The 14,311-nt window shown below is 46.4% G+C and overlaps 1 protein-coding gene across 1 annotated transcript; it reads left to right on the top strand.

Moving 5' to 3' along the window:
• Positions 1-1,742: 1,742 nt before the first annotated feature.
• On the top strand, positions 1,743-7,049 carry LOC142577975 (uncharacterized). The gene is made up of 2 exons (XM_075687401.1): positions 1,743-2,726; positions 7,020-7,049. The coding sequence occupies exons 1-2, from the start codon at positions 1,743-1,745 to the stop codon at positions 7,047-7,049; spliced, it is 1,014 nt and encodes a 337-aa protein (XP_075543516.1).
• Positions 7,050-14,311: the final 7,262 nt, after the last annotated feature.

The raw sequence follows: 14,311 nt of genomic DNA, 5'->3' as shown, positions 1-14,311 counted from the left end.
CACCATAAGATTGCTCGTTCACGACAAGAGGCAAGCAGACGGGCTTCTCAAACTTTCACACCTAGACGTGAACCACGGACAGATACCAGTACAAGTGTATCAGGCACCCGGACGAGACATGTGTCGAGGTGTTATATACAACGTTGACTGCAATGAAACAAAGGCTGAACTCCGGGCAGCCTTGACCTGTGAGCACCGACGTATCCTTGACGCGCGCCCAATGGGAAAGCGTGGGGCATGTCTGCTGACTTTTGAGGGACGCCACCCTCCTAACAGAGTCGTGTATTACGGCCGCATCACCCGAGTTTCAATTTACGAACCTAAAAGCATCGTGTGTAATCGTTGTCATCGCTTTGGTCACAAGAAGGATGTCTGCCCGCACGAAGCGGTATGTCCTACATGCGGCAAGACACACGAAGGTAGTACTACTGGCAATGAATGCAAACAGACGACGCCCAGATGCCGCAACTGTGAAGAAGAAGGTCACACGGCGACTGACCCGAAGTGTCCAGCTAAACTGAAGTCCGACGCGAAAATTGCTAAGAAACTCCGCTCAAGGCCCCGCTCTCGTCGTAGAAGGCACGGCGCACACCGATCGAGAAGCCGCACTAGGACTGTCCCGTGCCATGACGTCAAATTGACGCAGCAGCTACGTGAAAGTGAAAACATCTCACCGCAGCCGCGTACCATAAAGGAAGCAGTGAACGAGATTGTTTCAAAGAACTGCGTACAACCAACAACGGGAGGAAACGGCTGCAACCTCAACTACGCAGCAGCGCTCAAGCGAACTCAACCAAGTGGAGACAAACCGGCGAACTCTTTACCTTATACCACACCTATGCTGCCTTCACCATCGCAGCTGGTTGATACATCGAAAGACAGTGTAGAAGCTGAGATTGCGGAACTCGCACGACAGAACGTCGAACTGCGGCGGAAACTAGAAGAGAACGAAAAAAGGCATGCAGCACTGCTCGAAAGTGTTCGTGCCAAGCGACAGCAGCAGCCATGCAATCCGCAGGAGCTCACTAAAACGCAAGAAACAACCTCTACTACCACACAGCAGACAGACCTGGCTCTGCTGGTACAACAACTTTTGCACCCTCTCCTCCAAGCGCAGGAGAAGCACTTCCAACGACAATATGGCTTGCTCCAACAGCTCTTCGCCTCGCGTCAGTAGCCACCCGGCTTCGCGTACAGCCCTCGACAGTCCCACTCCACACGTTTTACAGTGGAACAGCCGAGGGCTCGGCACTTGTGCGACAGAACTGAACCTCTTGTTTGACTGTGTCGGACGCCCCCTTGCGCTTTTACTTCAAGAAACTAATGGCACAGATCGGACACTACGACAGTTCAATGGTTATTACCAACCGTCAATAGAGCATAGAAACAGGAAGCGACACCGAAACCCGCAGCACAATGGTATCGCCAGTGCAGCCGAAGAATTTGTAATACGGGGACAAGCGGCTGTCTTTGTCCGCACAGACATTCCGCAAACGCAGATTGACACTTCTCAGTACTCGACTGCCGTGCAGGAGGTGGTGGCTGTCCGTTGCAAGATTGCAAAGCGAAATGCAGTGCTGGTATCGGTATACATGCGCCCTGAAGTTAGCTCCCGTACACGCGGTTCATTCACGTGGATTCACGCTTTGCGGAGACGTTACCCAAATGACGACTTCCTGATAGGCGGCGATTTCAACGCCAAGCATCCGCAATGGGGCTATGACTATCACACGCCCCGCGGAATGGCGCTCGCAGATGCCACGGAGTCAGCTGACTTAGTGCTCGCAAATGACACCGACTACCCCACCCGCGCCGCCCTGCATAGTGGACAACGTAACACGACCCCAGACCTGACGTTATCCACAGCAGCCTACGTGAAAGACTGGCGATGCGATCCGGACGCCTGGGGCAGCGACCACTATCCACTGTGGATTACTTTGAACGTGGGACGAAAGCGTGCGGCCGGGCGCACTGTGCGCACGATCAGATGGGATGCCTACAGGAGAGCATTTGCGGAGCAACCCAAGACTTCATCCGTACGGGAGCGGGCGTCACGCGCCCTGCGCAAGGCCACTACTGAGACTGAGGTGAGAGCTGATGCTCCGGCGCCAGACATACATATGCTAAACCTTTGGGATGCGCGCAAGCGAGCACAGTTGACGTACGAAGCCAATGGCCGACGACATCGCGACCGCGTGCGACTTCGACGTCGCACTGCCATCGCTAGAAGATACGCCAAGCGCCTGTATCGGGAACGTTGGAGCCAGCACTGCTCCTCATTCAACGAAAGAACTGGCCTCCACAAGGTGTGGCACACGTTCAAGGCTATGACAGGTCAGCGTAAAACACGCAGCGCTATTTCAAACGTCTTGCTCAAAACTAGCCAGTCAGTCAGCCAACTCCAAGATGATGCCGCCAACACGTTCTTTCCCCAACCGGCGACGCCCCCGAACGTCGACATTTACCGGAAAACGCCGCCAGTGACCGATGAGGGCATCCAGGCTCCATTCTCACTCTTCGAGCTCGAACAGGCACTTTCTTCCATCAACGCGCGCAGCGCGCCAGGCTATGATGGCGTGACGTGGGCGGCTCTGAGAAATCTGGAAGAATACGCAAAAAGGCAACTTCTCGAGGAGATTAACGAAGTGTGGATCAATGGTGAAATCTCAGCAGGATGGAAGCATTCGATAGTCACACCCATACCGAAACCAAACAAACAGCCAGATGTACTGTCGAACATGCGCCCTGTATCTCTCACACTTACTACGTGTAAGCTGGCGGAGCGAATGGCCTTGACACGCATATCTCACTTTCTAGAAACAGAGGGTCGCTTTCATCCAGCCCAGACAGGGTTTAGACCAAACCTTGGCACTCATGACAGCCTCCTACTTGTGAGGGAAGGTGTACTGCGTCGAAAGACAGTCGGTCGCGCAAAGCGACACCCGAGCGTCCTGGTGGCGGTGGACCTCCGTAAAGCTTTTGACACTGTGACGCATGAGGCAATCATCGAGGCAGCTGAGAGGCACGGAATCACGGGCCGCCCCTTCAACTTTGTGCGTTCCTTCCTTCAAGATCGCACTTTTTCCATACGGGTCGACGGAGATGTCGGGAAGGTTTACCCAAACATAGTGGGAGTCCCACAAGGCTCCATACTATCACCCCTCCTCTTTAATTTGACTATGATAGGCCTGGGTGAGCGACTGGAGGCTATTTCCGAACTGGGCTTCACAATTTACGCAGATGACATCACGTTATGGACTGCATCACGACCAATTGATGAGCAGCAGGAGACCCTGCAGGCGGCACTTGACGTTATTGACGACTACCTGCCACAAACTGGCATGCGGCCATCTCCAGAGAAGACAACCTATGTGGTGATCCGAGGTTCAACGCAGGACGAAGCAGCCCTCACGCTCACTCTCGCAGGCAAAACGCTGCAGCGAGCAGAAAAATCAGTGCGCGTTCTCGGGATACCTATTGACCGCACAGGCACAGCGGATGCGTGGCTCGCAGACCTTCGTCGGACATGGCACAACACTCTGCACCTCATAAAACGAATCTGTTTCCGCATGGGCGGTGCTGGTACCGACGTATGCCGAAAGCTTGTTAGTGCTTTGCTGACATCCCGAGCGATATACGGAGCGCGCTGTTATGACCTGCTTGCTCGGCACTGGACACAGCTAGAGGTACTCCACAGATCAGCTCTCCGTGTTATCACAGGGCTCCCGAAACACACACGTGTCGAGGAGCTACATCGCTATGCGAAGTTGCCTACCCTCCGTGCAACCATCGAAGCATCGAAGGCAGGACACGAGGAACGCCTGAAGCACACCAGACAAGGCAGGACTCTACTGGCCTGCATGGGAAAGGATATATCAACTTTGCCACAACTGCCATCCGACATCTCACCGTGGGATGACATTGCTGTCGTCGACACTACACCAACGCCCCGAAACATGGGTGCCCAACATGCGCACCGCCGGGCAGCATTCGCTGCGCGTCATGTGCAGACATTGGCAGACGCACCGCCAAGCCATGAACAAGTGTACACTGACGCAGCTTTCGACCCACGCACCAACGAGGGAGCAGTCGCCTACCACGTAGTGGGTTCTTGTGAGACACATTCTACCTTTACAACTGCTGATGCTGACGACCCAACGGAACTTGAACTCCGCGCAATAGCCTGGGCATTAGATAGAGTTTCAAGCACCACGCAAGCAAAACACATCGATATATACACCGACTCTCAGTATGCGCTGCATGCCTGCAAGTCGCGCCACACATCATCATCGGAAGTACTCCTCGTCAAGCAGGCCTTCAGGCGCGCGGAAGTCCACGGGGTCACTGCAACACTTCATTGGATCCCTGGTCACCAGGGCATCGAGGGAAATGAGAGAGCCCACGAGGCGGCGCGCGCCCTTCTTTCCAACCGCGTCGTCTCCTGGTATCCTTCAGAAGCCCTCACAACCAGCACAGGCAACACGACAAATGGAGCCCCGTATGACCCCGACAGAGCTCTGAGAGCAGCAGCCAACCGACGCAAGAGGGAACTCCGTGCGAGTGTGCCCTCAGACCCAGACCCACTTCCAGCGGGTCTTCCCAGGTCGGGGCAGGTGCTGTTGCATAGGCTCCGTTCCGGCTTCGTCCTCACACCGGATGTGCTGGAACGGTGGCGACAGTACCGGCCACGCCGGGAAAGACGCCCTCCATCTCCGTCTCCCAACTCCCTTCCATCGCAGGAACCCGGCCATCCCACAGCCTCCGCGGACCAAGAAGCGCTCCATACGCCACACAGGTGCCCTGACTGCGACATGGCTACGCGGCCATCCGCAGTCCATCTGTTTTGGGAGTGCCAGCGACACGCTCAACAGCGGGACCACCACCTGAGGGCGGTGCGAGTGTCGTCCTACGAGGAGTGGATTAGACCGGCAACTGGATCGATGGATTCTGACAGGGCCATTCTGGACTCGCTCTTGGCTTTCGCCAAGGACGCGCAGCTCCTAGGACGGCTCTGAATACGCCTCCCCCCTCCTCTTCCTATTCCCCATTATAGGCCTTCGCGCCACCCTTAATAAATACACTTTGTCATCATCATGCAAGTAAAGCGCAATGCGCCAGAGGAGCTAAGAAACGCGTTGAGTTTGCGTACCTTATCATCGCAAGGTAACCGATAAATGTATGCGCAAGGGCGTTTCGCCGATATTATTTCGAAACTGCTAACTTCCAAGAAAGAGGACAACATGTCAGTTTATTTTCAATCGATGTTCCGGCGTAAAGAGGATATTGTTATATTGCTCTTTCACTCCTTGAGTTGAGGGCAAATGCTTCCGCTTAGGCCTACTCCTCTAGCGGGTGCGCATCCTTTACAGGGTTAGATACTCACGGATATGAAATTACCAATGTATTTACGCAGATGTGAAAGACATCCTGCCGCTCATTAGCACAAGCGTTCCAATGAGTGAGGGCGAATGAGCTCCAGTATCGCGTTGGTTGATTAACGGCCAGCCGTAAACCGGCTGACTGGGAAGAAATTGGTTGTGGAGAACAGTCCTAGGTCGTTATTCAACTACGTGTCATTAGATGGGCGGTCGCAGCATGACGAAAGCGAATCGTTTGTAGGCAGGAATGTGGTGCGCACAATTGAGGCGCTTTCTTCCATCTCATCGAACAAGAGTGAAAAGAATTGCTCCAGACACTCGGTATTTTGGTACTTTAGTCCCAATCTGCAGTCGGTTGAACACAGCCGCTAACGAGTACATTATATTAAACATAGGCATTGTGAAACCGTAGAGTTTCGTAGATTTTCTTTAGAACTAAAAATGTAAGTATATTGCTGTAACCTCCAGGAGATTGATAGCATTTCTTTAACTGTGTAGGCTTTGCAGGCTCGACATGTATACGTAAGTGCATTGCGAGTTATTCCTAAAGTAGTTCTTATACAGCATGAAAAGGTGACCCAGACGGACGCCAATTATCCGAATCGCCCTAAATGGATCAAATAAAACAATAAGTGCTATAAAATGAAATGCTTGTTTTCTGAATAGTGCTGTGTTAAAATTACGTAATTTGCAGGCATAGGATGGCACCAGCTGGCACAAGACAACGGTGATTGGATATCGCTAGTAGAGTCCATCTTAGTCAGCATACTTAAGCTGATGCTGCTGCTGCTGATGATGATGGCATCTTTATTCAAATCTCATTGGTATGATCACGGTTTACTTGAACTTCGGGATGATGCAATTTCTGAGGAGTGCCTGTTATTCTTCTTAGTCACCCGACGCGATGCTTCCTTGACTGCAGGAGGCGCAACGCACTGCCGGATCGCGGTTGATCCTGATATGTAAGATGCCGTGAGATATCTCACACTGAGCACAGCACGGCTTGCAGTGGCGAATCAGGCGTATGAAACCCTGACTTGAAACCTTCGTGCTATCTGAAAGTAGCCCACTAAAACATACAGGCATCCAGTTTTTTTAAAAACAAGCACGACTTATACGCAGTCTGTGGAGAAAGAGGAACGTAAATCGTATCTGGTGAGGTCAGGCTAGCGAGACACTTGGCATGCCTGTCGTTATAATTCATTCCTCACCAGCTGAGATTGTGAGGGTTCAAAAAAAATGATTGAGAAAAAAAAGCGTGCATGCACAACGTGCAAAATTTATAACCACGCAAGGCTGTTTACAGTCCCTTTGAGGCCTCTGTATCATGGTCCAAGAAATTTCCGAAAACTGAATCGCGTATTTCTTTGCAAGTTTATAGTCTACCTCAAGAGAGCCCTTGAGGTTGTAAAGCGTCTGAAAATACAAATTGAGCGGTGCAAGTCCCCGTCAGCAAACCAGGTGAGACACAACGACATGCTGGACAAATACATTTTAAATAAATAGGAACTCACATAAGTGATCCTAGCTATTAGTAAGTCACGCTTGATTTCGCTCGTCGGGACCACGGGGCATATAGGAGCAACAGTTGGGGTCGAACCTATTATGTGCCCTGAGTTGACTCTCTGCTTCGCACCACAGGATGCAGTAGGGGTGTCGCTCAGCAGCTGACGCAAGTACCATCGCGTCACTACTTGTAAATGCTATCAGACCGGACTGGATGTCTTACTGTGTGCAGTCATACGGCCACAGACTCAGCTTTTACGTTGCGAGCTGTGCCACAGTGGAGAATCACTTCAGTACAACACCGTGACCTATCCTGCAGTCCACTGTGTGCAAGCAGGTAATGTCAGTAACTAGCTGTTCTTGTAGACATGGTGATATCATTTATTGCAGAGCTGCCCCGGCCCCTATGTAACAATATACGTACCCCGATTTAACCTCTGCGCCGCTGGACCGCAAAAAGAACGACAAAACTCTCGCCTAACCGCTCAGGACAAGAATATCTGAGCTACGTGTGTAAAAGCGTGAACTGTAATGTAGGTGATGCCTTGGATGGTAATTGACTATTTCCTATTCTAATTACGAAGCACTGCCGTGAAGCACGAAATCGTTTTTGCACTAGAAGCATTAGAGCCACTTTTTAGAGAGCAAGTAAACTTGTTTTTTCACGGAAATATAAAGATGGCACTCTCATGCACCGATGCCAGAAATCACGGAATATTGATGCTCTAGAACTGGTAAGTCGAATTGTTCGTTCGATTTAAGTTTTGATCGCAAGTGCGACCTCTGCACAACGGAAGAACTAGGCCGAACAGAGCAGCCACACAACTACATTTATTTGATTATGCTAAGAATTTGTCAAATGTATCACTTTGTTTCCTCCTATTGCCAAAAAAAGATAAAAAGATTAAATAACTACTTGGAACCATCCTGTGAACCAACCGCGTGCTCCACAGCGTTACGTTATATTGAAGAGCCGTCGTGGCGCGTCTCGATGGCATCCAAGGCAAGATTCTTCTCGTGCTGATATTTCTGGACGTGTTGAAGAAATGCTAGAGACCAAAGTACCTCTGAGCTTAAAAGGACCTCTTGTTTGGCGAGTTGGTCACTATTCACCTTGGGTACTAGGCGCGAACACACACAGAAACAAGGAAAGAGAAGGGAAAAAGCGCCTTGCGGCGCATATTTAACGTAAGCCTACCCCCGGGCCCTGAATGAAATTTATTATTATTATTATTATTATTATTATTATTATTATTGTTGTTGTTGTTGTTGTTGACGACGTTTCGGCAGTCAATAAAACACTTCAATTTTGTTATATACTGATGGCGCGAAACTTGTCAAAGCGGCAAATAATGTTAATCATTGCTCCGCTCTTCAGAAGGACATTGCAATATTTCCGTCATGATGCGTTGAAAACAAGCTGGGCATAAGGGCTTCAAAAACGAAAGTGGTAAGCTTCCCGCGGAAGACGAACAGGAGTTTATTTTCCTATAGCGTTAAAGACGTTCTGCCAAGAGCTCAGGGAACGAAGGACCTTGGAGTGTACTTCGATAGCTAAGTTTCTCGCCCCACACTCAACAGGCGAGGCAGCGTGCACTTCGAACGCTCGGCACAGTATGTCGGGCGACGAGAAACTTCAAACAACCTGGGCCAGTTGTAACTTTTTATAAGGGCGTATGCCTTACAATTCTTGAGTACGCCTCCGTGGTTTGGGGCGGCACTTGTAGGTCAAATTGCGAACTTCTTAAAAATAGACGAAGAAAGTTCACATCTATATTTAAACATCGATTGCGTGAAAAGCCTTCCATCTCCATAGAGCTAACACACAATCACGTTACCTACCTTCTCCTGTAGACGCAATAAATCAGATATTCTTTTTTTTCATAAATTATTACCTGGAAAAATCTGCTTCTTGCACTTGCTCTCTAATTTGCGGTTTTACATTCCGCAGAAAGGTACAAGGAAACAGCGCGCCTTTCAGCTTTCAATATTTTGTGACCCTCTATCTATATAACGCGCATTCAGAGTGCCTGGACATCTTCACGCCTAATTTTAATATTTTCCTGATAGGAGTCGCAAAGGAATTTCAATAACAGAACAAGAACTCTCATATCTGTAGTGTGTTCTGTCATTCTGTAATCCTCTTTTTCATTTCTCCACTTTTGCTCTGTCTTTTCGTGTACACATTTTATGCTCTGTTAAGATCTGTATGCGTGAAATTATTCTTTCTTTATGTGTGCGTGCGTGTGTGAGCTTGGACTGTTCTTCTTGTGCATTGTTTTGCCGAGTGCGCCAGCACCAAGACCCTCGAGGTTGTTCTTGGGAATTTTAATCAACACTTTTGATTGGTTAATTCATCATCATCCCCATTATTATTATTATTATTATTATTATTAGTAGTAGTAGTAGTAGTAGTAGTAGTAGTAGTAGTAGTAGTAGTAGTAGTAGTAGTAGTAGTAGTAGTAGTAGTAGTAGTAGTAGTAGTAGTAGTAACAGTAGTAGAAGTAGGAGTAGTAGTAGTAGTAGTAGTACGGCGAAGATTGTAAACGCGTCATAAGCACCTTGTTCTTGTTAGGTAAGAATAGTTGCCTTGAAATTTCATTTGTTTTAATCTTTCTCCGCCGGACTGACTCATAAAACTCGTTGAAGCACCTTGTTTGCTTGTATCATCGTCTTGAAAGAGTGCATTGTTTGTCACACTTGGCTACCCGATGATGGTTGTTTTATGTCATGCATTGAATGTAAACATCGCTACCACATCAGTCAGCCTTGCTCCGGCATAGCACCTAGTCCTTTTGAGGCATCCTTGGCTGCTGAGCTCAAAGAAACAAAGAGATTATTGCTTCTTTATTAACTATTCTTGCAAAAGTGGATTCCCTAATTCTGCTGAAGGCTGAATTTACGAAGCTTTCTTTGAGTGTTAAGGAACTTGAGGATTCAGTCTCATTTGTGTCGAAACAGTATGATTCAGTATTGTAAAAGATAAAAGCTAACCAAGAGTGCGAGGAGGACCAGGAAGAAGAAATTGTCTACTTGAAAGAAGTAGTCAAGGCTCAAGCGGCACAGCTTGAGCTTTTGCAGGATGTACAAAATGAGAACAAATAGTACAATAGCAAAGCTAACTTGGAAATAAAAGGCTTACCACTGCAGCAAAAGGAAAATTTAAGTTATGTTTTATCAGAGGTAGCCATCAAACTAGATCTATCCTTACAGGAACTAATGTAGAGGCGGTGCATGGCATGCCAAATAAACGTAAATTGATCGCGACAGTCCTGATGCGGTTCACTTCCGTAGCAACGAAAGAAGCATGGTTTGAATCAGGAGGAAAACTGCGGCGGGTATACCAGACCGGTTTGCAACCCAAGTTATTTTCTAACGATAACCTGACAAAAACAAATCGTAGTTTATTTTGGTGTGCAAGAACAGTGTCCAAGGAGAATGGCTACAAGTTCGCTTGGGTTAAAGGCGGCAGGATTTTTCTAAACAAGAGCGAAGGTGCGTCTTTGATCCGAATAATCAGGCTAGCTGATATTGCTAAGATTGTGCAGGCAGAGGGCCTCTTCTTTCTGTGTGGTTCCTGATTACAGAAGTTTCAAACCTGCGTTTGGCCTGAGGTCACAACATAATTTTACTCTCGTCAACGTAAAGATAAGCCTCAGAAACTCTTGGAATGAATTTAAACTGATAGTGAAGCGGCTAGCAATTATGTTGATGTCTTTGTTCTCACTAAGATAAACGTACCACACGTATGCGCCGATACGTCTTTTGGCCTTCGTTCACATATCGTGATCCGGCCAAGAGGGCGAGGAAATGGTATGGCGATTTTTGTTCGTGACAGGTATGTTACGTCTGGAGTAGATATTACATTCCTTCATGCGGAATGATTGGCCATAAAAATAAATATTTCCAATGCCGATTTAATCCTTATTGTGTTTTATCGTCGACCATGCAACAGTGTCAGGCGATTCTTGGCAGAGATCGATGAAATACTTGGCCAATGGCGTTCAGCTGTGCAGTTACGCTTAGCTGGAGCTTTGAACAAAAATACGCTATGCGTCACATCAACTAATGTGTCCTATTACTTTACCGTTTAGTGTTATGATGGTATGGAAACTATCATAAATCATCCGACTAGGTAAGAGTGCTTAAATTACCGAGTAGTAGCGTCCTGCATAGACCAATTTACGGTGCGTGCATCTGACATTCCTTGGCTCCTCGCGTCATAAGTGAGTGGTTAGCCGACCGTTATTTTGTAGCCTGGCGCCTTTTGAAGCCTTCTCTAGCTTAAGAGCATAAATAAATAAAATGCAAATTCGAATCACTAATGCAAAAAATGTATACATCTAATTTCGACTGGTCTTTTCTGACTGATGTCAGTGCAGCCGCTAACCTATATGAAAAGTTCTGCAATCAACTTAAGCACTTAAAGCGCCTAAGTACACGTCCTGTAACAAAAAGGTGCAGAAATAATGTTAGCTGGCCTAATGCTGATATGCGTGCCACCTCGTTTATAGATTGGTTCTGGAGGCGCTGCAAACGTGCTCCGAAATATCAGGGATTAAAAGCTGAAAATGGCAGGAAACAGGGTAGTCGCGCTTTTGCCTACAGCGAAAAGACTGCTTTTTTAAATAAATTCAGTCAGTCATGCAAAAGTCCCACGAAAACATTAATAATAATAATATTTGGGGTTTTACGTGCCAAAACCACTTTCTGATTATGAGGCACGCCGTAGTGGAGGACTCCGGAAATTTTGACCACCTGGGGTTCTTTAACGTGCACCTAAATCTAAGCACACGGGTGTTTTTGCATTTCGCCCCCATCGAAATGCGGCCGCCGTGGCCGGGATTCGATCCCGCGACCTTGTGCTCAGCAGCCCAACACCATAGCCACTGAGCAACCACGGCGGGTCCACGAAAACATGGTCATTAATAAATAATCTTGGCAGAGGAAGCAACGCGCTTTCTAATCTCATTAGTTGATTACCAGATGACAAAACAGTGGTAGTTAACGCATTCAACCATTTCTTTTCGCGTGCTACTGAAAACGCTTTATTTCGACAGGAAAATCACTGTGCGTTGCAGGAATTTCTTGGCGCCCGCTTTTTCGCCTAGCTTATCACCGCCTGATCTAAAAAGGATTATTTTTAGTTTTGGGCAAAATAAATCCCCAGGGATAGATGGCATATCAGCAGGCACTCTGCGAAGAAATTTGGATGTGCTTTCAAAGATATTGCTTATAATTTATAATTAATGGCTTTTTAGAAATCGCCGTAATTCCCGGGGCTCTGAAAACGGCTATCGTTACGCTGCTGTATAGAGGAGACAGGAAAGATAAGATAGAAAATTATAACCCAATCTCAATTTTTCTGGCGCTTTCCCAGATACTCGAAAAAATCCTGTACGAATGCGCGACGCCCTTCTTAAACTTAGTTTTCAATTTTGTCACGCAGACAGTTTGTTTTTGCTGCAAATCGAGGTACCACAGGCCCTATTAGAAGAATTCTCAGGTGAAGTATGTTCTGAATTTGAAAATAACTTATTCACCGGTGCTGTATTTCTAGACATAGCCAGAGCCTTTGATACAGTGAACCATAACATTCTACAGGCGAAACTAATTTTGATGGGATTCACAGGACCATTTCACAAGGTACTGCGAAACTACGCGTACTTGTATGGTAGGTCGCAGATGGCCATGGCCGACAAGGCGACCGTCAGTAGCAAGCAATGGCTTACAGCCGGTGCTCCCCAGGGATCAATTTTTTCACCCATATTGTTTAATATATCCATTAGCGGTCTTCCTCTAGTACTTTCTAAGCCCCCTATCTATCAATATGAAGCCGATACGGTAATATCAACTAAGTATCTAAACTATGAAAAGGCTATGGGCGCCCTGCAAAATATAATACATTTTGTATACGTATTTGAAAGTCTTTATTTATTTGCATAATAATAAGGTCACAAATGGGGATTATACATACATACAGAGGGAAGTCCCATAGTCAACAGACTGTACAGGGGACCTCCCATTACAAGTGAGTAGGATATATGAATACAAAGCAGCTATATGCAAACACAAAAGACACCATAACAAGTTAGTCACTAGCTGTAAAATATTTAACGACACAAAGCACTTATTTAATAATGATAACGATCAAATCGTTATATTGACTCAAAAATTTACGAAGGTTTGATTTGAATGTGTATAAATGAGAGAATATCTTGATATGACACGGTAATTAGTTCCAAAGTAGTGTGGCTGAAAAATTAGTAGTTAGTAAATTTACCATAATTAGTTCTAGGTTTTGGTAGTAAATCGCTGTTGGTAGAAGCGAAACGGGTACGTGGAATATGGATACTGGCTGGTAGTAAATATAGGGAATGGGAGCTTTCCGTTAACAGATCTACAAACAAGTATTCCAAGTGAGTATTTATTTAGTTTCTGTAACGATAAAATGCCGTTAGATCTGAGCAATGGAGATGCTTACGAAGTGTAGCTGCTACGTGTAATGATGCGAATTGTTTGATTTTGAGTATGCTGTAGTGGAGATAAATGTGTGGGATACGTGTTTCCCCATGATGATATGCAATAATTAATATGCGTGTGAATAAAAGCGTAGTAGAGGGAGATGAGTGTCTTCATATTAAAGAAATTGCGAACTTTAGTTAATATTCTAATTCCATATGTTGCCTTCTTTGTAAAAGGATAAAATATGCTCATCAAATTTTAGGTGTTTATCTAATATGACGCCAAGAAACAGTACACTATCAGTAGGATAAAGTACACTGGAAGCAAAGGTTAGCGATGGATACACTGAGATATGTTTTTGTTTAGCTGAGAAGATGACGAAGTTAGATTTGGCAGTATTAATGTGTAGTCTGTTTAGTTGGCACCAGGTTACAATATTGTCACATATGCATTCTAATTACTGTATGTTGCAATGTTTTAGTGTACTCCCCACCCCCTCACAACACCTCTAGGGGCGTATAAGATGTATTTAAATAAATAAATAAATAAATAAATAAATAAATAAATAAATAAATAAATAAATAAATAAACAGTATAATGCACTGGTCTGCGAAAAACTTGTGTTAACATAAATATAAATAAGACACAGTCAATATGTTTGTTTGAGACAGTCAAAGACCACCAGCAATGAACATCCCAGTATACTTGCATGAGCAGCACTGCGTTTCGGTACATGTACCCCTCTTAAGCATGTAGACTGCGTCCAGTATCTCGGTTTACTTTATGATAGCAACATGTCGTGGCAGCATCATCTGGTCTATCTGTGTAGTAAACTTAGGAGCGTCGCTTAGTTGCATTTTATTATAAAAGGTTTCACATCATCATTCGTAAAGAAAACCATAGTACATGCTCTCGCGTACAGCGTATTACGATACGGAATCATCGCATTCGCGTTCTGCGCA

This window comes from Dermacentor variabilis, chromosome 4 (genome assembly GCF_050947875.1).
Source record: "Dermacentor variabilis isolate Ectoservices chromosome 4, ASM5094787v1, whole genome shotgun sequence".
NCBI classification, from domain to species: Eukaryota; Metazoa; Arthropoda; class Arachnida; order Ixodida; family Ixodidae; genus Dermacentor; species Dermacentor variabilis.
Note: the sequence above shows the minus strand (reverse complement) of the source record. Positions and strands in the feature narration are given on the sequence as shown.

Coding starts and splice junctions, on each gene's coding strand:
- LOC142577975 (XM_075687401.1), top strand. CDS start 1,743: ATGGCGCTCGCAGATGCCACGGAGTCAGCTGACTTAGTGCTCGCAAAT. Junction 2,727..7,019: donor AACCAAACAAACAGCCAGAT/GTACTGTCGAAC, acceptor TTCGCACCACAG/GATGCAGTAGGGGTGTCGCT.